Here is a 25,175-nt window from a genome sequence, read left to right as displayed (position 1 = left end):
ATTTGAATTTTTACTTTTTAATTCAAATGCGCTTCCCAACATATCACCGAATTAAATAAAAACATTTTTTGTACAAAAAGTGCTAATGGTAGGTCGCGAAATGATTATCATATAGGACAGCTAAAAACACAACATTTATAGCCATCCCCTCCACCGAATGACCCCCCAATACACACAGCGCCCCGGCACTTCACACGCGCCACTTGGCCCAGCCCTCCTTTAGCGTTCGCACCAAACGGCTCTTCCAGTAAAAGGTGTATTACGTCCGGCCACTGACTGAGTCATTAAAACTGACTGAAGAGAATATTGCTGAATCGTAAAGAAATTAAACCTCCGCCCAAGGCGCCTTCGGGCCAATGCTAGCCGTTCTCTGCCGGCGCAGGGAGGGTTTAGCACTTCCTCTTAAGGTTTTAAGGGTTATGGACTGAAGAGAAAGCGCATAATTTACTAAAATCCTGGGCGGTAAACATGCGCTGGATCGTATTGACTGGGTGCCTTGGGATTTACCTTTACCTTTTAACTTACGGTAAGCACTTCGCAGAGCTTTACGTTTCTTTCTTTCGTGCCTATAGAGACTGCGTGTAGTTTATCCTATCGACGCAACGTCTAAATTTATTTATTTATTTATTTATTTATTAGCAGTTAAAGGTATACGATCAAGTAAACGCGTGTGTGAATTTGTTATTGAGAGCACGGATAGAACATGAAAAACACATTCTGATTTGTTTATTATGAAAATGTTAATATATGTCAATAAGAAGGCGTATAGAAAACCGTTCATAGTTTACAAGTAACACGTTTTCTGTGTCTTTTTACACACTTCGTTGTGCATTTTGCACAGTTCGGCGAGTAACAGAAGTCCGGTCTTTTACCCAGACAATCATCTCTTGATGACCCACGAGGATATTCATTAGATAATAAAGTTAAAAGGGATTACAGTGGAACAGCTTAATCAGATTAGCATGAAACGGATGACGACAGGAAATTCGGAGTGTAGGAAATCAGCAAGGTTAGCTTGACTACGGCTAAAATGAGATTAGATGTTACTATGTGTGTATATATATATATATAGGAAATGCTACAGTCTTGATTGAACAAAATCTAATGAACTGGTATCTTGTAAACTGTGCTACAGTATGTACCACGGGTATTCCCGTCCATCCATTATCTGAAGCAACTTTGTCCAGCACGTGGCTGCAGGTTGCCGGTGCCAGACCTGTAAGGCAAACGTGAATGGGCCGCCTGTCTGTCACTTAACTCAAACATACTCCCATCAATTTAGAGTCGACAATCTGAGGGACTCTGGAGCCCTCAAGGAAACTCACACACAAGTAAACGGCACCCCTGCGGGGGAATCGAATAAGGGTCCTGGGGGCTGTCAGGCAGCCACTTCACTGCCAAGGATTTTGTTAATCACTCTTTGTTTTAGACAGAAAGACGCACCACATAAAAGAATTAACCGAGTACCCTCTAAAGGAAAAAACAATGAATGGACAACATTAAAATTCAGGAGAAAATGTAACTATGTTTAAAAAGATACAGTACTGCATTTTTTTCTAGACACGTATAGACTGTGATCAAATCACGGCAAATTAAACGCATAGCTGTTTATTGGGAAAACTGCTCAGGGTGTAATAGTGCTAAGAAGTCTTCAACAGACCCATGTCCTTATTCAGATTTATTTATTAATGATACATTTAACAGTTTATAATAAAAGTAAACCAACTGTTTTAGCATTAAGGAGACTACCATAAAGAAAGTGGGGAATAATTTATGAAAGGTCCCAGAAAGAAGTTCACGCAGCCAAGGGTTAGAGGTCTGCATTTTAAATAAACTGTTGAACTGTATGCTTTATCTGTGAAACATATCTTGTATATTGAAAAATTTACATCAGTGCAGTTGATTTGCTTTTTCTTCTGAAAGTTACATAGTTTTTATTCAGTGACTCGTATTTGTGTTATGCCTAAACAATAAATGGCTGGCACAGAAGAACAGTGGTTAGTTAGCACTGCTGCTGCACACGGCCATCGTCCTGGGTTTGAATCTCATGCAGGGTCATTGTTCTTGTGAGTTTACTCTAAAATGAAGCATGAAAAAACAATAAGCAACGACTTAAGAACATTTCTGTTAGACAGAATGCCCAGTGGGGACTGGGTGGTCTTTAGCCTTGGAACCCCTGCAGATTTTGTTTTTTTTTTCTCCAGCTGGAATTTTGTTTTCTTCTTTAGAGACTTAAAAACTGGTTGCTATATATAAGGACTCTAGTTCTCTATTAATTATATATCTATATGTAAGTGTGAATTACTATTTTTTTGTGTGCTACTTATTGATTTTGTTATCTTATTTGAAAAATTTTCCCTGCTTGTAACTATTTCTTTGACATCTCATAAAACACTTTGAGTCACAGCCTTTATATGAAAATGTGCTCTAGAAATAAATATTGTTGTTGTTGTTTACATGTTCGCCCCAGATTTCCTCCCATGTCTGCAAATACGTGCAGGTTAGATTAATTGAAGACTCCAAATTGGCCACATAAGCTGGTATGGGGCCTGTGGGACTTGCACCCCATCTGGGGTAATTTCCTGCCTTGCACCCAATGCTGCTGTGATAGGGTCCACTCCTGCTGATCCTGGATTTGATAAGGTGGGGTTAAGAATGTTACTCTAAATAAAAACGTAAAGCTTCCAAAACTCCTTTCTGAACTTTCACATTCTTTGTTTAAAATCAGACTCTGTTAACATTCAAAGGAATCACACTATAATCAGTTATGGTGACATCAATGATTTTCACCCACTTAACAATAAATTCCCAAGTGCTTCACTTTTAGTAAAACGTGAAATCTTATTATCTAAGACTGGTCCAGTTGGCTTTTTCTAATGCAGTTTTGCCCCAAACATCTGATTATGGACACTAAGTGAAGAAAAGAAACTAATGAAGCAGAAGTGGCAGACGTCACTCCCCACGAGTTCTGCTGCTATCCTACTTTCAACTCAGTTGTCTTTTCTTTTGTTTTTAGCTGAGCAAAGTTTTAACAGTAAGTACAGTTATTGTTAAAAATGCCACTGTCTCCAAACACTTCTTTTTTTTTTTTTAATTTTGCCCCCCTGCTCTTACCTTGAAATTTATGACTTTCAGGAAAAAGTTATTCATGCAACTTAACAGGAAATCAGCAGAGTCCTTATTAATTGCTCTCTAGTGCTATTTTGCAGCTGGCAGCAACAAATGCAATAAAAGATAGCATATTTTCAAAAGTCATTATTGTTTTACAAGCTTCCTTTCCATGTACTAGCTGCCCTGTGCTTAATCGGCTTTTCAGTTTTATGCTTGGCTAAGCATTTTCTCCCAAGCAAAAAAGGAAGTGATGTGCAGCCAGCCACTACAGATATCCCATATCTAAGGAGCTTTCATAAGATGCCAGTGCACAGTCAAAGAAGGATTATCTCTGTGGGCAGGGTGGAGCATTTATTGTCAAGTTTATTTCCAAATTTGTATGTAAATGTTTGTTCATCCCTCCATCCATTCATTACATGGTTATCTGGAGGTGAATCCTATCCCATCTGCATTGGGTGTAAGACAGGACTTCCATTAGACAGGATGTCCATCATTCATGTGCCACCCACCCACACTCACACAGGGATCGTTTGTCTAACCTGCAAACCTTTTAGATGTGAGACTAAACTCACATCTAAACTCACAGATGCAAGTTGAATATGGGAGTAAACCAGAACAACCAAAGGAAACCTACATGAGCACAGGGAAAACATGCACACTTCAGGCCTCTATCTATACTTAAGATCCTGCAAATGTAAGTTGGCCAGTCATCAGTAGTCATAATTTTCAAAATTATGGCACTACATTTTTTTTTGATACATTCAAGATTAAATTCACCCTGCTTCTTTCCTTTCTTCAGCTGCAGGTACTAATGGAAACCCCCACCTTGCCCATGTTGAAAAATATGAAGTCACTACCCTACATAGGCTGACCAAAACAAAAAGGGATGCTTCATCGGCAGAGGTGAGTGAATTGTGGTCACACTTTTTGTAGGTCCTGTGAATGGATCAAATGTGTGCATGTAAAATTTGTAAATGGGGGCATTTCTATTGCTTCTTATTGTTCTCATCTGAATACACACAATTTTAATCGGTACTGGAAAAAAGTGCATGGTACTTAAAGAATTCATATGGCAGTTCCGTGTCTGCAAGCGCTGCCCTGATTCAGGTTAGTTCGGTTGTGTATTTTAGTTATTGTTTTAATGAAATATTTCTTAATTTCTATCCTGAGGGGCCCATATTTTTATTTACTTATTTTGTTGCCTTTAACTAAGGTGAATTACAACATTTGATATACAATACAATTAGCTATTTCTTGTGTTTTTCCAATTGCAGTACAGGCAGCTGAAGTGACTTCCTCATGGTCACACAGTGTCAGTAGCAGGATTTAAACCCACTATGCCAAACTGCCTGTCAGCCCCTATGGTACTTTAAACTGGTTGTCTACAGTTTTATACTGGCAATATGTTTTATTATATACTTAATAAATATTTTTTCCAGATCTTGTGTGTCAAGATTAGGAACAATTACTTATTTTGTAGTGTTTGTTTATTAAAAGGGTGGCACGGTGGCGCAGTCGTAGTGCTGCTGCCTTGCAGTATGGATACCTGGGTTCGCTTCCCGGGTCCCCCCTGCATGGAGTTTGCATGTTCTCCCCGTGTCTGCATGAGTTTCCTCCCACAGTCCAAAGACATGCAGGTTAGGTGCATTGGCGATCCTAAATTGTCCCTAGTGTGTGCTTGGTGTGTGGGTGTGTGTGCCCTGAGGTGGGCTGGCGCCTTGCCCGGGGTTTGTTTCCTGCCTTGCGCCCTGTGTTGGCTGGGATTGGCTCCAGCAGACCCCCGTGACCCAGTAGTTAGGATATAACGGGTTGGATAATGACTGACTGACTGTTTATTAAAACCACTTCTAGTTAATGATCGGCATGTAAGCGGAAATACTATAGAAGTAGTTGCTGCTCTTTACCTTTTCTTGACATTTGCCAGTGCCTGCTTGTCATTATGTAGTCGCATTTAATGAATGAAGTAAACTTCACAGAAAAAGTGATTACAGAAGAAAATTAAAAAAAGACTTACATGTATTAAATGCAATAAAAAAAATGTAAACCTCTGCAGTTAGTCTAAAAAAAGAACATACACAGCATGTAAAGCTAATTGTGGAATAATAGCAGAAACAATGGCCATGTTTGTATTATGTATACATTGGCCAAATAGCATTTTTGTTTTTCTCTTCTCTATTGCCATATCTTAAGCTAGCTTAATTTAAAAGGGAACATTCATATTTTTCTATTTTTTAATACCAAAAAGAACTTTTTCCCATGGGAGCTTTGAGGTAATTGCGGAGTAAAACTATGCAATGAAAAGAGAGGGCTAGTGATGTAACTGGTCTAGTATTGAGCTGGTTGAAGAACTCAAAATCCTGGGATTTAAGTTTTTCCACGAGCTCAAAACTAGACCAGTCAGATCACCAATTTACAGCTGTTCCACTGAAGCGTTTAGACTTTGCAGCTGATGTGGCATATTGGTTGTCTTAGATGCCTCACAGCCCCAAAAGACTCAGTTCAAATCTCATCCCAGTTGCAGTCTGTGTGGAGTTTTCCTGTAGGTACTCTGCCTTATTAGCATATGTGAAAGGTGTCATGTTAGAACTAGTGGACAATCTAAATTCACTCCATATGATCAATTCTGGGATTGGGCACTGTGTGGATTATTATATAATGGTCCCTGCCTTGTGCCCATGTTGTTGGGATAGTCACAACCCAAAAATGGATTAACTGGGTTGAAAATTGATGTATGGATGAAAAACTTTTCAACAGTAGAAAAAGAAAGCTGAATAACCATAGAACTTTGTATTTGTTAGTCTTTTTATGCAGACATGCATATATATTTAAGTAAGCAAAGTTCATGTAGTTGTGTTCTTTGGTTGCCAGTTTATAATTTCTAGTGACCTTAAACTGGATAAAATGCACGGGAAATGGATGGACATTTTACTGCAATCTGTGCATGTGCTCTCTGTATGTTTAATGGAAAGATCATTATTAAAGTAATAAATTGAACTAAAATTGACCGTTAGAAATGGAATAAATTAGTACAGCACAATAAAGAGGGTGTTGACAGAAATAACGGCAATAGTTTGGTGCCAGAAACTTGACTTTGTGAGAATGCCAGTTTTTGAATACAGAAAACAGATTTGCAGTTTGGATTTAAATGTTGGCATGTAAGGTGAGGGCGGGAATTACAAAACATATTAGAAAATAGCGTTTTGAAGCTGAGGGCCATTGTGAATGTTGATTTTAGTAAATTTCAGTTATTTATACATAGATAGATAGATAGAATTCTTTATTGTTATTATGCATACACATAATGAAATTTTTTGTTGGTAGGACTCGGCTTCAAGACAGAATACTTAAAATACATAATACACTATAAATAATAAAATAAACATAATAAGTATAAAAGACAGCAGTAATAAAACATCATCAAGTCCAGACTTTTCCTGAGGTAGCACACCTGCAGAGACCAGTGATCTGTGTGCGTGGGTATGCAGGGGAGGAATACGAATGTGTGCGTTTGATTACGAGGGGAAAGTGCGTGGTTTCCTCTGGGTACTCCGGTTTCCTCCAAAGACATGCAGGTTAGGTGCATTGGCGATTCTAAATTGTCCCTAGCGTGTGCTTGGTGTGTGGGTGTGTGTTTAATAATAAAATAATTCATTACATTTATATAGAGCTTTTCTCAGTACTCAAAGCGCTATCCACACAGGGAGGAACCGGGAAGCGAACCCACAATCTTCCACAGTCTCCTTACTGCAAAGCAGCAGCACTACCACTGTGCCACCTGTGAGGATATGTTTGTGTGTGTGTGCGCCCTGTGGTGGGCTGGCGCCCTGCCCAGGGTTTGTTTCCTGCCTTGCACCCTGTGTTGGCTGGAATTGGCTCCAGCAGACCCCTGTGACCCTGTAGTTAGGATATAGCAGGTTGGATAATGGATGGATGGAAAGTGCGTGTGCATGTCTACAGGGGGGGCAGGTTAGGGTTAGATGTATGTGTGTGTATCAGCAGGGGCAGATGGACTTCACAGCTCTGGGGAAAAGCGCTGTCTTTCAGTCTGCTGGTACGTGTTTTTATGTTTCTGTACCGCTTTCCCGAAGGCAGTGGTACAATCAGTCCAGAAATGGTCAGAAATGTAAATGGGTACTATGGAATGTTATATGCTCTGCTTTGTGCATACCTATTTTTCTGATTAATGCACAAATATGAAACTATAAGTGCCAGCATTTATATGTTAGTAATCAGCAGAGAATGGACAACTGGTGTTTGGAATTGTGAAAAAACGTCAATTTGGTTCAGGAATTCATTTGCTGTGTAGCTTTAAAAGTTATTATCACAAGAGAAAAAAATGGTAAATGAGTTAAGATTTTTTTTACATTAAAGAGAGGTTCAAGAAAAACATTATCTTACTATGAAATAAATATTAACAATTTAAATGTAAACAAACCCCAATTCATAGCCTCATTGCCACCTCTGCAGAAACAGCAGCTTTGATAAGAGTGTGAGAGCGGGCTAGGAGTGCAGACAGATTCCCACACCCTCTGATTTTAATCAGGCTGGCCTATTGGCCAGCAAGGGTTTTGACTAAATGAAAACCTCAGATGTGGTTACATCATTCAGACAAATTTGAACTGATATATGGTTGTCTAAAACATTACACAATATTTTCCACTGTTTCCACATTTACCGTTAGATTTTCTTTTTTATTGGACATATAAAAATACTAATAAACTTTTTAAATAGCACCATTCATAATTAAAAATGTAGTGGAAATTGTTATACACAAGGTTAAAAGAAGAAGGACATTGAATAATAATACATTAAAGATTTTACTTAAACATAAAAGAAAGTTTTAAACTGCTTCCTAAAATCACTAATAGAGGGTACCTGACAAAGTTCTCGTAGTAAGGAGTTCCATATCTTAGAGTTATTTAAAACAGAAAGCATTGTTGCTGTTTCTTTTATATTTCACCCTTGAGACATTTAAGAACTCTGAAGAAGATGTTCAAAAAAACCACTATTATTTGGTACATATTAAGTGAGAACTCTGAAATGTGCTCAGAAGCTAAACCAGTAATTACTCTGAAAACAAACTGAAGACTATTAAAATACATATCCCAAAAGAAACTTGTAACCGTAGTAGAGATGCTAAAATCGATGTAACATGCTCACTTGTCTAAGCTCATATTAATAGTTCTGCTCCTGCATTTTGCACCACTTGAACTCTGTTAATAGAATTTTATGGTAGTTCATTAAATGTTGTGTTACAGTAGTCTATGAAAGGAAACAAAATGAGTTAACCTCGTTCATCTTGTATGAAAGCTAACTTTGGAAAAAAGAAAGAAAAGCACTCTTGGTGACATAATTAGTGTGCGATTTTAATATTTTTATTGGCTTGTTTTTTATCTTCTTAAGTAGCATTATACTATATATTCCAAAAAAAGACTCAAGAAGAAAGATAAAATAAACACTCATGATCCTGTACTTCTGGCTGAACATCTCCATGTGTTGAAGCTTCTTTTTAAATTGTAATTTTGGGGAAGGATTTTAATAAGGGTTACAGACAAAGAATTGTTCTGTCTAAGCAGAAGGCCATAAACCAAAGCAGTGTTAGAAGAGAACAAGGAGTGAAACAAAAATTGAAGTCAAGGGTTCTGAAATTAAGTGTTTACCAGAAAAATCACCAAAGAAATGATTGCTGGAAAGCAACACAGTTTATCCAGTCTTGGATACAACATAATGGATGCAGCAATCTTTATAAAGTGACATTAATAATGTCACAAGTAGTGCAACAATGAAGAATTCTGGGATGCATTACTATGACAACTATCAATGTGGCTGACAGAAAATGGTGCTGCCCATAAGAAAAACAAAATAGTATTTTGGGACAATAGCAAATATGAGAAATATCAGAATTGAATTCCTTAGGTGTAAAAAACCCATAAAAGATGCGTAAAGTGTTTCTAATGCTACAAGGAGGCATGATAAAAACTAAATGAAAAAATCAGTCATAACAGGAGTGAGGAATCAGCAGAGATTGGTCATTTTCTGATGTCTGTCACTGTTGACTGGTGTTATTTACTCTTTATTCAGGAATCCATTCCATAAAAGTTTGTTTGTGTGCTAGTTAGACCGTAGTTCAATCAAGATGAAATCATGTGACAAAACGTCTCATAACATGTACCAAAAGCTATGTCCATGAAAGCTTTTAGCTGATTCTACCTTCTGAATCATTTTCAAGATCCTGTCATAAAGAAGTAATAGTTTCTTTGTTTTACACGTAATCCATGACATTTTGCTTCTTGGATCTTCACTTACCTCAGTAATGTTTTGTAATCACCCACTCAGTATACTGTCTTCTTTGTTTTACTGTGCTATTTAGAAAGTATTTATTGTACTGTTTAAAACTATTAATTGTTAGATTTTTATGTATACAGTACTTATCTAATTGTAAAATTGCTGTTTAGTAAAGTGCGTACTACACTGACAGACTGTTTTTTTATGGTCTATTTATTTCATAAGGCATTTGTGAATATGGGCATGTACTGTATGGCTGTCAACTACTTGGGGTGGCTTGATTGTTATTATCTGTGGTACATTTAGCCAATTGGTGAATTTGTCATGGGTAAGAAAAAGAAGCCACTGTCTTTTCTCTGTAAGAGCTTATCAGGGAAGCAGCAATCTTAAGTGAGAATGACCTGCACATTGACAAGGTCTGTGATTCGCCAAATAAGTTTTTTCCTTTCTGTGTAAGTGAGTCTTCAAAATTCACCTTTCATACAAAGCCATTTGAGACTGTTTTAGGCTTTTGTTTATGTGTGCTGACCACAACTCACTAAAGCTCTGCCATTCCTCAAACACAAAACAATGTGGAGTCTTTCACCTTACTCCCAAACCATATATACTGTATATTTAAAACAGCTTCACATGACCATACACTGGAATAGGCATATTTGGAAAATAAATGTATTCATTTTACTATAGCTCCTTATTTTGGATGTGGTTTTTATGTATTTTTTATTAGAAATTGATCAGGAACTAACATATTCAGCACTGTGCTTAGATAGGTAGTAGTATTTAAAGTCTCAGTTCTACTGTCTTTATTTAGCAGGTTTCATACTGAGCATGAGTACACATACTGTATATACAATAAGAAATGCCAACTTACCATAATATCAAAAAGATAATAACCAACAGAAATGAATTCCCATTTAAAGAAGACAAGCCGTTCAACCAAAACAATGCATTCTGGGAAAGTGCACATGCTTTACTTCATCCATTGTGTGAGCTCATCTTATCTTGGTATCTCATGATACCACCATGGTACCAAAAATATAAACATATAACACAAATATTGTGGTGATGGTAAGTAGAGATATTCCAGGTGCAGATGAGGAACACAATTATTATTTCTTTGTCGTACATTACAAATGCATGGCCTGTAGAGTTACCAGATCATCAAAACAACAAAGCCTGCGGTCACAGGGCTTACTTGTGCATGAACTCCTACACTCACAGGTGCAGTTTACATTTCTAGGTACTCTGCCTGCAAGTATCTTCACAAAACTCGAAGACATCCAAGCTGTGACAGGACCAGAAATTGTACCTCAGCTTTGACTCAGCTTTGCTAACTTATGTTATAGTGTTATTATTTTCAAATATTATAAATTTTTCTGGGTTTCCTTACATGTTTTTTCTTTAACTTAGTATATTTGTGTGTTTTTTGTTCCAAAATCCAGTTACCCAAGAGTATAGAGTAAGCACAAAGCAAAAGATACAGGAAATGATCTTGAGTATCAGATCTGAGAGGGTTGGTGTCAAAACTGAACATTTATAACGTGCATGTTACTTATGAAGTGTTGGATTTTGTAAGCTAATGCTCTGCTTACATGCGGCTTGCAAAAACTTGATTTTAATTGACTGAAACACTTTTGCGCTTTTACCATTAAGGACTTTTGCTGATGCATCAGTGTTTTCTCACTTTTTTTTTTTTTTTAGCAGGTACTTTCCTAATAATTTCAAAATGATTCATTGCTTATTAACCCTTTAAAAGGAATCATAATAGAGATCTAAATAATATGGTAACTAACCCTTTAACTCGGCCCCACTGTTTTGGACTCGCCTGCTAAGGCCGAAATGATTTAGAGTTTTTTAAAAACTGCATACAATCATGAATTTCCTCATCGCTATAATTAAAGTGCAGTGTTTTGCTGTTAAAATGACTTAGCATACACCAATACCATTTGTAATTTTTTATCTTTTCCCTCAAAGATGGCAGAATTGCGGTATCTCAGTGACACCTGTCCCCAACAACTCCCAAAGGCTTTCTTGAACATTCTGATTCAAATGTGTACAATTTGATGCACAAATTATCTACCAAATGAAAGGGGTGCGTCAACTTTCAAATGACAACACAGTCCATTTTCTATATTTCAGATTTTTTTTGTGAAGATGTTTTTGAGTCTTTCAACTATTAGTGTTGTGATTTGGAGGCACCATATACTTTCTTTACCAACTATATGCAGTATATTCTGACAGTAAGATCTACTCTTCAAATTGATACAGCATATCTATATTCTCGAAGTGTAAAAATTCTGAAAGAGAAAAACTGACCTTTATTTGGAGGGACAGAACTTGGATATTGAGTGAAGCATGATAAAGTTAGAGCCAGTTAAATCAAAGTAACAGAAAATGGACAAAAAAGAAGGCAGAGTTAATTGTCACTAATGGTTGTTGTTCTTTTATGAACACTGACCAATTGTTGAGTTTACTTGCCTAAACTTCTTAAAATGTTTTTTTTTTTAAACTTGTGCTGGTGTAGCAGTGTAGGGCATCTGATCTGACTAAACAGGCAATGGATATTTGGGACTGTGGATCTCAAGAAGTTACAGGTATACAGACTTAACAATCCTAAGTTTGCTATTTCATGTGACTCTGAGCAGGCCACTTAACCAGCCTATTTTAAAATATGCAATGTATGATTATGTATATTGTGTTATAGTGTGTATTTAAAGTGTTCTGAAGTAGTGATGGAGTGCTTGACAGTCTGGTGGCTAGTGCTGCTGCCTCATATCTCCAGGGACCTGGACTGAATTAGTAGTAACTGTGTGGTACAGATATGTTCCTTGTGTGCCAGTGTGGATTCTCTCCACTGTTCCCTATTCCAAATACGTGTAGATTAGGTTAATTGATGATTTTCAGATGGTACACACACTCTCTCTCTGAAATAGTGAGGTTGCTTTCATCCTAATAAATTGTATCCAGCTCTCTGTGGTCCCATAATGAGAAATGGGTGCAATAATGGGAGGAGGAATGAGGTATTGTTAGAAATGGAAAGAATTTTGTAAACCAGTCAGTTAACTGTTAGACATTATATGTATTCTGCCAAAATACTGGCATTCTTGCATTCTTACTCAGGAAAATTTTTATCTTTCCCAGAATCCATATCCAGAGAAAATGAGATATGCCTTAAGAATAGAGGGGAAAAATTACACTGTCCATCTTCAAAAAAACAGGTACTGTTTTACTGTTTCTCACTTTCACTCATAAGCAAATACAATGAAATAGATAAAATGTCTGAGGTGTTTTTTAAAAATCACCATACTATAACATGTACATTTAACCTTATTCTGAACACAGCATTGAAGTACCTGCATTCTTTCCAATAAAATATAAAGTGCTTCCATTATTCTCAATTATGACCATATACTTGCTTGCAGAGATGGGTGAATGGGAGAAAGCCAATAGTGCCCCCCCAGGATGTTCCAGGTTTATTCTGCAATTAAACAGCACCATCAAGTCCACATGGCTAAAAGTGCAGAATTCAGACCTATGAGGATAGTCAGCTCCTGCCTATAGGGCCAGTGGATCTGTTTTGTTAACAGCATAGATGTATATGCATACTTAACATCTGAGTGTGTTACACTTTTAGCATGTATAATAGTAGTGTCTACACTGATTAAATGAACAGCACGAATATGTTAATAATGTGTAGTGCTCAGATTTAGTAGAGTTTTTATTTTCTGTTAATGTTTGCTTTCTGGATCATCATTTTCTTAGAGAGTGGTGATAATATTTTCATAAATGGATTTAATAGAAAAGCCCTATCCACCAACTGCACCATATACAGTAACAGCTTCTAAATGATTGGGGGGGAGGGGGTGTCGCGTGCATTATTACCTAATACTTCTGGCCAATGCATTTGATTTATGTTTTTTAATAAATAACATAAATATATTGCAGAAATCTCTTATCAAAAGATTACACTGAGACATACTACTTACCAGACGGTACTGAAGTAACCAGATCTCCAGACAGCAAGGTGGGTGTGTGGTACAGCATAGATCCTGATATTTTTATATTTACTTTTTTAAAGTTTTATTATATACATGAATAGAAAAAATGCCAGTGCAGTATTAGATGTTTAAGGTGCTCTTTATCTACTATGACTATACTGTAGAGCAGTGCTCTGTATGGCATATATTGTATTACAGTTTAAAGTGCATTTCTTTAATCTTTTAATCTTATTATTTGCTCTACAAAATGCCATGTGGCAGTGCTCCCTATGGGTACTGTGTAGAATAAAGATCCATTAATGTCTGAATACATTTTTATTAAGTGATCTCTGCATTTTCCTATACAGGAACACTGTTTCTATCAGGGCCACATTGTGGGTGTAAAGGGCTCTTCAGTTAGTGTAAGCCTTTGTCAAGGAATGAGGTAAATGATTTTTCTCTCTGCAAATCTAAATTCTGTCCAGCCTAAAATATTGGAGTTTAATTTGGCAAATGTTTCCTTCTCACACGTTAGACTCAGCTGTTGAAAGTTTTTATGTTTATTTTATGCATCATCATGATATTTCCTTTTCTATAGTTGGAAGGTTTTTACACTTCCTGTAACTGAGCATTTCTCTGTGCAAAATACGCAAATTGTGAAAGTATTTAAAGAATCAAAATATGCTAACACAGCCTGGACTTCATAGCACATTACAACAGCGAATAATTCCAAGTACTGCATTTATTTACTTCTGTTAGTTCTTGAGGATATTGCAATGTCTTATTTTTGCCAGCATTGCTAACATATGCCACATATTCAACTTTGGCAGCTCATGCAGTAATATATTCTAAGTAAATAGCATATGAGGAAAGTCAAAACTCAACATTGATAAGAAATTACTACATACACTCTGGTGTTTAGGGTAGTACAATGGCAAGTACTACTGCCTCGTAGATTCACTGTCCTGGGTGTAAATCCAGTGCCCAGCTACTCCCAGTGTAGTGTGTGCATGTTTCTGCCTGTGTCTTTCTCCTAGTATCTAATGTTTCCTCTAACATTCTTATTGATGTACATGTTAGGTTGAATGATGATTGTAAACAGTCCCTGTGTTGGTGTGTACATGACTGTACCCTGCAGTGGACTAGTAAACTGTTCAGAACTGGTTCCTGCCTTGTGCCCAGTGCTGCTGGGATAGGCTATGGCCTGTACAATTCTGAGATGGACTTGAGAATGGTTTGAGAATGTCATTCCAGAAGTCTTTATGCAATAAACTGCCACTACAAATTATACCTGTGGTTGGTACCTAGATGCTTGTGCAAATCCAGAACAATGGCTGGAGTTAGGTGCCTGCTTCAGTGGTTAGCACTGCTGCCTGAAAGGTGTACGGATCTGGGTTCAAATTAAGTTGTGGTCACTGTCTGTGTCGAGTGTGCCCATGCTTTCCCTGTGCTCATTTGGGTTTTGTCCAGGTGCTTTGGTGAACTTCTGTTGGGGTGATCAGGGACTCAGAATTGTGCTAGTGGAAGTGGGTACACAGCCCTTTAGGAGAACTGGAATGATCAGAAAATGAATGGCTAGATACATCTTCAGTACCATGGGATTTGCAACCTTCTTCTAAAGAGCTTTAGTGTTTATTAATTGGAAGTGTGGTTCTTTTTTTACTAGGAGTTTCTATGTTGCCTTTGTAGTTGCTGATTCATGCGCCCAACTAGAAGGATCCTTAGATGAGTACAGACCTTCTCTGAAATAATGGTGGAGCCACTTGCCTGCAGCCACTTTCATTTTCACTCATACTTTTCTTAGACACCTCTTCTCTTCTCCTCAGTTTTCCCTCCATTTCCCAATATTTTTATTTGAAACAGAAGTTTGCCAAGTTGTGCTCACAAAGCCTATAATTAGCCCTAATAACCAACATGCCTTTAGCAATTATCAGTTTTCAGGCTAATTAGAAATATTTAGCACAGTTAGTAGATAAACTGTACTGCTTCCTGGGAAAGCATATAAGGCAATTAATGACCATATTTAAGTACATCTCCATCCATTTTTAAACTCACTTACTCCAATTATAGGAAACCAGATTGGACTGGATGCAAGGCAGGAATTAAACCGGGACTGGACACCAGTACATTGCAAGGCAAATCACACACACACACGCACACAAACACACACACTCTCTTCCTTACACGTATTAACCCAAAGCCAATCTAAGATGCATATCTTTGGGGTGTGTAATGGAAACACAATGTTATAATATTTTGCTCTTGATTAAAAAATCCAGTTTTGAAAACATCACTTCTTCTTAACAACATTCAGAATGTTTTTAATATCGCCACCAAATCTAGTACAGTGAAATGACACAACATTCCTAAACCTGCTTAATCCAGTTCAGGGGTGTTGGTGGTATAAGCCCGTCCCAGCAGAATCAGATAATAGGTATGGGTTCCAGTTTATCACAGGGCCCACTGATGCGCACACAGGACCCGTTCAGAATTTGCAATTATTTTATTGCACGTCTTTGAGATGTGGGAGGAAAGCTTGGGTACCTAGAGAAAACCCTGCATGGACATGGGGAGAACAAACAAACTCACACAGACAGCAACTTTGCACAAGGTTTAAAGTCAGGGCGCTAACCATTGAACTCCCAGAGTGAAAAAATAAGAGCTGATTTGTTACTTAAATCAAATGAATCAACCTTAGTTTGTTTTTTAGAAAAAACAACTTTTTCATATTTAAATATTGTCCAGCCTAACAGGGCGATATATAAAAGGACAAAGTGTCCAACTGAAAAACAGAAATAGAACAAACTGTGAAAAGCGAATCACTTAATTCAGATAATAAATGGTGCTCCACATGTAACTGCAAGTGCCGAGTCAAGGAAAATCAATTTTTATTAAATAATGCTGTTATTTAACTGTTTTACAGCCTTGTTTTTGAGACATGGATTGTTGTTTTCCTTGCTTTGCTGTTATGCAATTGAGTCTGTCTAATGTACAAAAATTCGATTTGTATTGATTGGATAACCATTTTTTCCAGCGGATTGCTCATTGCCGAGCAGCAGAATGCATTCTTAATTGAGCCACTAATAGGAGCTAAAGACGGAGAACATGCTGTTTATAGGCAAGAACATTTGAGGATGAAACGAGCAACCTGTGGGGATTCAAATATTACCTTTTATGACCAAGAACCAAAGCTTTCTTCAATTTTTAAGCCGCAATACTCGGTGAGTTTAATTTGGATTAGAGATAACAACTTATCTTGAGCTCCCCCTTAATTTCTTAGAAGGCTGTCAGAAGCTTTTGAAATTCATGATAAACAAGATATGCAAATCTAGTGATGGTTCTTTTTGATAATGATTACATTAATGACATGACTGCAGTGATCCTGCTGGGTTATACACTCCTTTTGGCCTAAATGCCTGGTTTATCATGGTGTATTTTTATATATTAATGAAGTGTCACTGCAGGGAGTCTCTAAACCCCCTCTGGGATGTGACAAGATAACAGACCCACTTAATTACAGTCAGAAGGGGGCAGGCATTGCCTCTGGCTGCATATGGTATAGATATCCCTCTCTTGTAAAATGTGCCCATAACTAACTTACTTATATATTTACTTCCCATATTATTTACAGTCACCATAGTGTGTTAAACATACAGATTATTAAAATGGCAAGTATAAATGCATTAACCACAGTGTTTATAGCATATTTGTAAAATATTCTAATAAACCAATTCTTTCTTCAGAAATCATCTGGCCTTGACAAAGCAAAAAAATATGTGGAAATGTACCTTGTTGCTGACAAAGCTGAGGTAAGAATGATTCATTTTTGTGTTGTTTATGGGTGCAGTATCTTTTGACAGGTTTCCTTTCCATGTCTACTAACGGTGCAGCCATCTTTCATGGCAAATTTAAGATAGTTCAGAGGCACACACAGTCAACTCTAGTTAATTGCAGAGCTTTGCACACAACACATGAAGGGGGCAAATACAATCATGAGGCTAAAAAGCATCTTAGCATTACAGGTAATTTCAGAAATTGATTAGATGGATGGATGGGATAGATAGATACTTTACTCATCCCCACAGGGAAATTCAGGCATCCAGTAGCGCAAACACATCAGTAAAAAATGTTAAAAATTATTATAGGAGCTTGGAGAACAAGCATAAATAAATAAATAGTAAAATGAACAAAGGGGTCATTTGTTACAGTATTGAAAGGTAGAGTGGTGACCAGGCTATGATTCACTTGTATTGACAACAGCATTATAAAATGTCACAGCAGTAGGAACAAATGATGTTCTGAAGCATTCTCTTCTACGTCGCAGTGAGAGAAGACGACTGTTACATTTATTTCTCTGACCCGCCAAAATGTTGTGGAGTGGGTGACTGCTATTGCACATTCCTTATACACGCCACAATAGCTGCACCATCAGAGTACTTCTGAATGTGGCAAAAGTTCAACTTTTATTTAAAGTCTGCTGTGAATGTGAACAGGAAAGGGGCCAGAACAGTCCCTTGTGGGACCTCAATGTTGCTTACTACTGTCCCAGAGACAGAGTTCCCCAGTTTTGCAGACTTCAGTCGTCCAGTCAGTTAGCTGTGAATTCAGAAGGTGAAAGTGGAATCCACTACCATCCTCTCCAGTGCTGGAGGTGTTCTCTGATCATTTTTACTGTTGTTTAATAAAGACTTAAAACTAACTGCCCATTAGTTTCTCCATGCTGAACAATACTTGCTGTGTCATGTAACTTTGAATGAAAAGCATGTTGGTTGAGAAAAGTCACTCATACTGACATCATATTCACCATTCAACATTTTAATGTTCAGGTACAGTAGTACTACATCACAATTCAGCATCCCAATGCTTGGGCGCTGTCTGTGTAGAGTTTGCATGGTCTTCCGATGTCTGCATGGATTTTTCTGTGGCTATTCCAGTTTTCCCAAAGATTTGCAGGTTACTTTAATTGGTTACTCTGAACTGTCCCCACTGTAATTAAGTGTAGATGTATACCCCATAGTGGACTGTTATCCTGTACAAAGCTGTTTCCTGAATTGCAACACAGGGCTGCTAGGATATGCACTGACTCCTTAAAACCTTAATTTGTATGTATGTAGTTTATGTAGCTTATGCTTTATCCAAAGTAACTTAGCAGTTATACAATGCTAGTTTTTACCTGCTTCTTCGGAGTGTGTAATTTATAGTGAGAGTTAAAAATATACAGTAGAAACCAAAAAAGGGACAGACATATTGTATGTGAGGTCAAGGGGTTGCTCTTACCATTGTAAAAATTAAAACTAAGTTATCTGCCACCAAAGACAAGAAGATGTTTGTATTTTAAAGATACAGGGGTAGCTATGTGCATCATTAAGCCACACTTGAGCAATTTACAGTTTTTCTATGTTATACTGAAATTGTTGACAGTAAACACATTCATATTGATGGCATTGTGTAAAATTCCCACACGGGCACTGAAATGAATTCATGCTACACTGATTACAGTAAAAAATTGCATCTTTCAAGATGTATGATCTGCGGTGGGTGGGCACCCTACACGGGATTGGTTCCTGCCTTGTGCCTTGTGTTGGCTGGGATTGGCTCCAGCAGACCCCCGTGACCTTGTGTTCGGATTCAGCGGGTTGGAAAAGGAATGGATGGAAGATGTATGATTCTGATATGCTGAGTTTTTTTTTTGTTTCAGTACGCAAAATTCAAAATGGACTTTAACAAGGTTCGCAATCGAATGCTGGAAGTGGTAAACCACGTTGATAAGGTAAATGACAAACGGATGGCCTAAAATTGGTTTAAGTATTATTCACTTATTTGATCAGATAGACTGACTTGTGCTATATTTATACTTAACTCAAATAATCTTTTTACTTTAAAAAAAATACATATTTTTAGTATTGTTGCATTAGTCAAATTTAAAATGTTTTCCCTTATTTTTGCTGCCTTTTCTAAAATTCTATTTATACTTTTCTGTTCAGCTTTATCGGACTGTTAACATTCGTGTTGTACTGGTTGGACTGGAAGTGTGGCAAAATGACAAAATTGTTGTCAATAGAGACCCAGACATCACCCTCAACAATTTTCTCAGCTGGCGAAAGTCAGAACTGCTTCCAAGGAAGAAGCATGATAATGCTCAGTTTGTGACGTAAGTAGGTGTGAATGCACAGAAGGCAAATACAGTGCATTAGAACAATCTAGACGAGATCAGGCCATTAAGCCCAACAAAGCTCGCCAGTCCTATCCACTTATTTCTTCCAAATAACATCAAGTTGAGTTTTGAAAGTCCATAAAGTCTTATTGTCTACCACACTACTTGGTAGCGTATTCCAAGTGTCTATCGTTCTTTGTAAAAAGAAAAACTTCCTAATGTTTGCAAAATTTACCCTTAACAAGTTTCCAACTGTATCCCCGTGTTCTTGATGAACTCTTTTTAAAATAAAAGTCTCATTCCACTGTACTAATTCTCTTCATAATTTTAAACACTTCAATCATGTCACCTTTTAATCTTCTTTTGCTTAAACTTAAAAGGTTCATACTTCCTCATAATTCAACCCCTGTAGCCCTGGAATCAGCCTAGTTGCCCATCTCTAAACCTTTTCTAGTGCTGTTAAATCCTTTTTGTAGACTGGAGACCAAACCTGCACACAGTACTCAAGATGATGCATCACCAGTGTCTTATAAAGCTTGAGCATAACCTCATTGGACTTGTACTCTACACATCATGCTATATAACCTAACATTCTGTTTGCCTGAATGCACAAAAAAAGGAACATTAAATGGCATTTACACATTTTTTAAAAATTACAATATACATAATGCAATGTGTGTAATTTACCTAAAATACTTTGGTACTCATTTATTTCACTGACCACATGATTCTGAATGGTTTATTTTGATCCTGAATGGTGTAATCAGCCTGATAAATGTTTATATGTGGTGGAATAGTGAATGCATCTCTAGACGCGTACCTGTAAAGGCATGTGATAGCCCACTGTAATTGTACTGCGCTCCTCTTCAGTTCCTATGTTTCTCTAACAACATCATGAGCTGATGAAGACTAATTTCCTGTTTTTTTAGGGGAGTTAACTTTGAAGGCAGCACTGTTGGATTAGCAACAAAATTTGCTATGTGCCTTGGTGATTCTGGTGCAGTTAATGAGGTATGTTGGCATAATAATCTTGTCATGAAAAAAACAAACCATTTTATTAGTTTTATGACTAAAACAATACAACTTACATTAAAATATAGTTTAGATTTTGATACATGATAATCTTAGATTGACATAGTGGTTTGATCTGCGTCCTCAAAAATCTAATGTCCTAAGCTCAAATCCCACATATAGATGTTGAGTGTGTAGATTACGCATGTAATCAAGTCAAAGTAAAAGTATGTGAACCCCTAGGAATTATATATATTTATGTCTAATTCCCATATAAAACATGGTCGTATCTTCATGTCAGTCACAATAATGAACAAACGCAGTCTCCTATAACTAAAGATACACAGATTTTCAGAGAATTCTTGACCATATTGAATAAATCAATCAAACTGTGAAACTGAAGGTTGGAAAAAGTAAGTGAACCCTAAGATAATGGCTTTTTAAAAAGCTCACTGCAGTCAGAATTTAGCACACCTGGAGTCCATTTAATGAAAGGAGTTCAGAGGTGTGGCCTAGAATTACTTTAATTGATACAAAACACTATAAAGTTTGAGCTTTTGACAAGAAGCATATCCAGATGGGAATCATGCCTCGCACAAAAGAGCTGTCTGAAGAGCTACGATCGAGAATTGTTAATCTACATAAGGCTGGAAAGGGTTACAAAGTCAACTCAAAGATTTTAGATATTCATCAGTCTATTGTTTGGCAAGTTGTCTATAAATGGAGACAATTTGGTATTGTGGCTACTCTGCCTAGAAGTGGGCGCCCTGCCAAGGTGTCCTCAACAGCACAACGCAAAGTCAGCAATGAGTAAAAGAAGAACCCTAGAGTGACAGCAAAGAACTTGAAGAAGTCATTACAACTGACTAACATCTCTGTTCATGAGTCAACTATACGCAAAACGTTGAACAAGAAATGAGTCCATGGCAGAACACCAAGAAGGAAGCCACTGCTATCAAAAAAGAACATTGCTGAATGCCTGAAGTTTGCGAAAGAGCACTTGGACACTCCACAACAGTACTGGGAAAATGTTTTGTGAAGTGATGAAATCAAAATTGAACTATTTGGGAGGAACAAACAGAACATAATTTGGCGTAAAAAGGGCTCTGCATATCAACATCAAAACATCATCCCTACAGTAAACTATGGTGGAGGGAACATCATGATTTGGGCCTGCTTTGCTGCATTAGGGCCTGGACAACTTACCATCCTTGAGGGGAAAATTAATTCATAAGTTTATCAAAAAATTCTCAAGGATAATGTGAGGGTGTCTGTCTGTCTACTTAAGCTCAGAAAAGGCTGGTTGATGCAACAGGACAATGACCCCAAACATCGCAGCAAATCCACAGCACAATGGCTTCAGAAGAACAAAATCCGCCTTTTGGAGTGGCCCAGTCAGAGCCCGGATCTCAATCCTATTGAGATGCTGTGGAATGACTTGAAGAGAGCTATACACAGAAGACAACCAAAGAATATGGAAGAGTTAAGGCAGTTCTGCAGGAAAGAATGGGCTAAAATTCCCCCTGCACGATGTGCAGGTCTGATCTGCAGTTACAGGAAGCGCCTGGTTGAGGTCATTGCTGCCAAAGGAGGGTCAACCAGTTATTAAATCCCAAGGTTCACTTACTTTTTCCACTACCAATGTGAACGTTGAATGCATTTGTAAAATAAAGACACGAAAGAGTAGAATTTTTTGTGTGTCATTGGCTTTAGCTCATTGTGTATATCAGTACCTGTGGCTTAGATGAAGATCAGATCACTTTTTATGACCAATTCATGCAGTAAATCAGATAATTCCAAAGGGTTCACATACTTTTTACTTTGACTGTATCCCGCTGTGTAAATTCCCCTTTAGGTCCACTGGTTTTCTTTCCACATCCCCAAATAAATTTGTGTCAGGTTGACTGGTGATTCCAAATCGGCCAGGTATGTGTGTGAGTAGATTCTGTAATGGACTGACACCATTGCTCTGACACCTCCATGAACCTGAACTGGATTATGTGTGTGGGAGAAGTGTATTAGTAATCATTAAAAGCCAGTCTTTATGACTACAACTGAAGTATTTTGGAATCTGTTTAATTTCTGGCAATCACTCAGCCTTTGTTATTTAGACCATTTAGTACCTTTTACACTAATTATCACACATTGTTCTCTATTGGATGTTCATTTTTACTTTATAAAACTGAATTATAAAAATACCATGACATAGCTGCAGATCAAACTCTATGGAGGAAAACACACTTACAGGGAGACTAAGCAAACTCAACACATAGTAACCAGGATGAAACTTGTGAGCCTACAGGCCTCACCCATGCACCATTAGACTGCCTTAGAAATAAAAAGGTGGTCTTTATTTATAATCAGTTATTGATTACATCTTGCCTGAAGAAGGGGCCTGAGTTGCCTCGAAAGCTTGCATATTGTAATCTTTCTAGTTAGCCAATAAAAGGTGTCATTTTGCTTGGCTTTTCTCTATAATCAGTTATTAACAAAGTTAATAAGTAAAGTTGTTGATGAACAATTTTCCTTCAGTAACCAACAGCTAATTCAATATTACTCTGCACTACAAACCCAACAGACCATTATTTCTGGTGAATTGTGACACTCTAATGCAAAAAAGAGTGGACATACAAAGATTAAGTTTTTCTTCTTTTTCTTTTTCTTGTTTACAGGATCATCATGACAGTCCCCTTGGGGTGGCATCCACAATTGCGCATGAAATGGGTCATAATCTGGGAATGTCCCATGATCAGGCACAATGCTACTGTCAACACAAAGGCTGTATTATGGCAGATAAAGTTGGGTAAGATATTCATTCATTTTCACATGTCTAATAGAATTCTAAATACAGACAGTCACTTATGGTTTTGTGTTGCAGTCCATTGCATTCAAAATGTTTTAACTTAAATTCAACATAAATGATGAGAAAATAAATTTGTAATTGATAAGCTTGTGGTAAAAATAAAAAACAAACAAACTTAAAGAATGTCTCTGTTCTCCCATATTCACCAACAGCTGGGACAGTAAAAACATAAATCATCCATTCCAAATTCAGTATCATTTGTATCTTTTTGGCAGTGGGCAATATCTGATAGTATAGGATTAAATACCGTATTTGTAATCTCAATTTTTCTTACAGAGTCATTTAAAAATGTAACTGAGAAAATAACTTTGACAGATAAAACAATGTGCAAAAGCTGATCTTGGCTAAGCACCGACTTGTCTTGTTAATAAGAACAGTATATTCACAAAGGAGTCTATGAAACTTCAAAATGAAGGGAGTTTGTGTAGTACAAAGCTCAAAAAGGCTGAAATATCTTCCATTCGTCTTTTAAAAAATATTTTAATATGTAATCTTTAATAAATGTGTGATTATGTTTTACTTATTATTATTATTATTATTATTATAATTAAGCAATCTGATTTTTAACATAGAAAATTTCTGAGAAGTTATAAATTTATTAAACTAACAACTAAGTTATCACACACAATAAAAAATGTGTATGACATTAACCATCAAACTGAATTCTTTCCCAAAGCAACCAATTCATACTCACATGGGGAAAGCAAGCTGGTTAATTATTAAATACAAACCTTTCTTGTGTTAATTTTTACTCAGTATGTATTTAATTAATTTTGGGTGAATTGTTTTAAAATGCAGTTTTTAATGTAGACAGCATTCTTTTCATCATTTTTACTGTAATCAGGAAATATTAGTTAGAACTCTCCGGCCTGCTGGAAGATTCTTTGATAACTGGCGTCATTTGAAAATGCAAAACATCTGCTTGCCTTTAGCATGGTTCTGCTGAAATGTATCCTTGTTAATGCTTCATTTTGAAAGACCATTTATCTTTTTTATGTTCTCCATAAAAATAACCACACATAATTAAAACAAGTTATATGGCTCATAGTTTGCGCAATGTAATTAGCTTTAACAAATAACCAGAGTGGCATAGTTCATATTTCCAATGTCCTCAGTTTAAATCATTGCCTGGGCAATGCTGTGTGGAGTTTGTATGTTCTCCACATATTCTAATTGCTTTTCACCTCCAGGCATTCCGTTTTTTCTCCATCATGCATGATGTGTGTGTCAAGATAAAATGTGACTTTAACTAGGCCTTGTATGTGTGGGTATGGAGTTAACTGGCACCCCTTTTAGGGGTGGTTGCTGCTTTGCAGGATAATCTTGGCCATAGAGTAATCCATTTTAGAAAATGAATGAACTATTATTATAATAATGATGCAAAAGTATGACAAGAGGTCTTTTCTTTTGAAAGCATTCATTTAGGATAACAGTTATATAATGATTGTACATACTTTAATAATGAAAAGACTATCACAAGCATTCTTCAATTTGACAAAATCAGACTGGTTTCTTCTTCTCTATAGCCTCTCTTAGTAATAAACAAGAAAATGAATACACTTTGACAATCATGCTGTACATAGTGTAAGGGGTAAGGCAATATGGTTGAGTAACATGGGCTCCCAAGTTCAGTCCTGGGGTACCACTGTGGCTGCAGGTTTTCATTTCAAACAACTCGAAAAATAAGTGGTTCAGTTTTACTTCTAAATTAAGTTATTGTTTAATTAGCCTTTTTCTTCCATTCTTTTGCATTCAGAAGTATGTATTAGTATAT

The 25,175-nt window shown here is 37.0% G+C and overlaps 1 protein-coding gene across 1 annotated transcript in view; it reads left to right on the top strand.

The window, feature by feature from the left end:
• The first annotated feature begins 365 nt into the window (after positions 1-365).
• adam8a (ADAM metallopeptidase domain 8a) overlaps positions 366-25,175 on the top strand; it is a 44,695-nt gene continuing 19,885 nt past the window's right edge. Inside the window, exons 1-11 of the mRNA XM_028795593.2 lie at positions 366-526; positions 3,911-4,014; positions 12,538-12,614; positions 13,342-13,420; positions 13,742-13,818; positions 16,408-16,594; positions 17,117-17,182; positions 19,072-19,143; positions 19,358-19,524; positions 20,457-20,538; positions 23,211-23,341. Coding sequence (XP_028651426.2) covers positions 469-526; positions 3,911-4,014; positions 12,538-12,614; positions 13,342-13,420; positions 13,742-13,818; positions 16,408-16,594; positions 17,117-17,182; positions 19,072-19,143; positions 19,358-19,524; positions 20,457-20,538; positions 23,211-23,341 — 1,100 coding nt within the window. The 5' untranslated portion in view covers positions 366-468. The remainder of the gene's footprint in view (positions 527-3,910; positions 4,015-12,537; positions 12,615-13,341; positions 13,421-13,741; positions 13,819-16,407; positions 16,595-17,116; positions 17,183-19,071; positions 19,144-19,357; positions 19,525-20,456; positions 20,539-23,210; positions 23,342-25,175) is intronic.

This window comes from Erpetoichthys calabaricus, chromosome 2 (assembly GCF_900747795.2).
Source record: "Erpetoichthys calabaricus chromosome 2, fErpCal1.3, whole genome shotgun sequence".
Lineage (NCBI taxonomy): Eukaryota > Metazoa > Chordata > Cladistia > Polypteriformes > Polypteridae > Erpetoichthys > Erpetoichthys calabaricus.
This window is presented reverse-complemented; position numbering and strand designations above follow the sequence as displayed.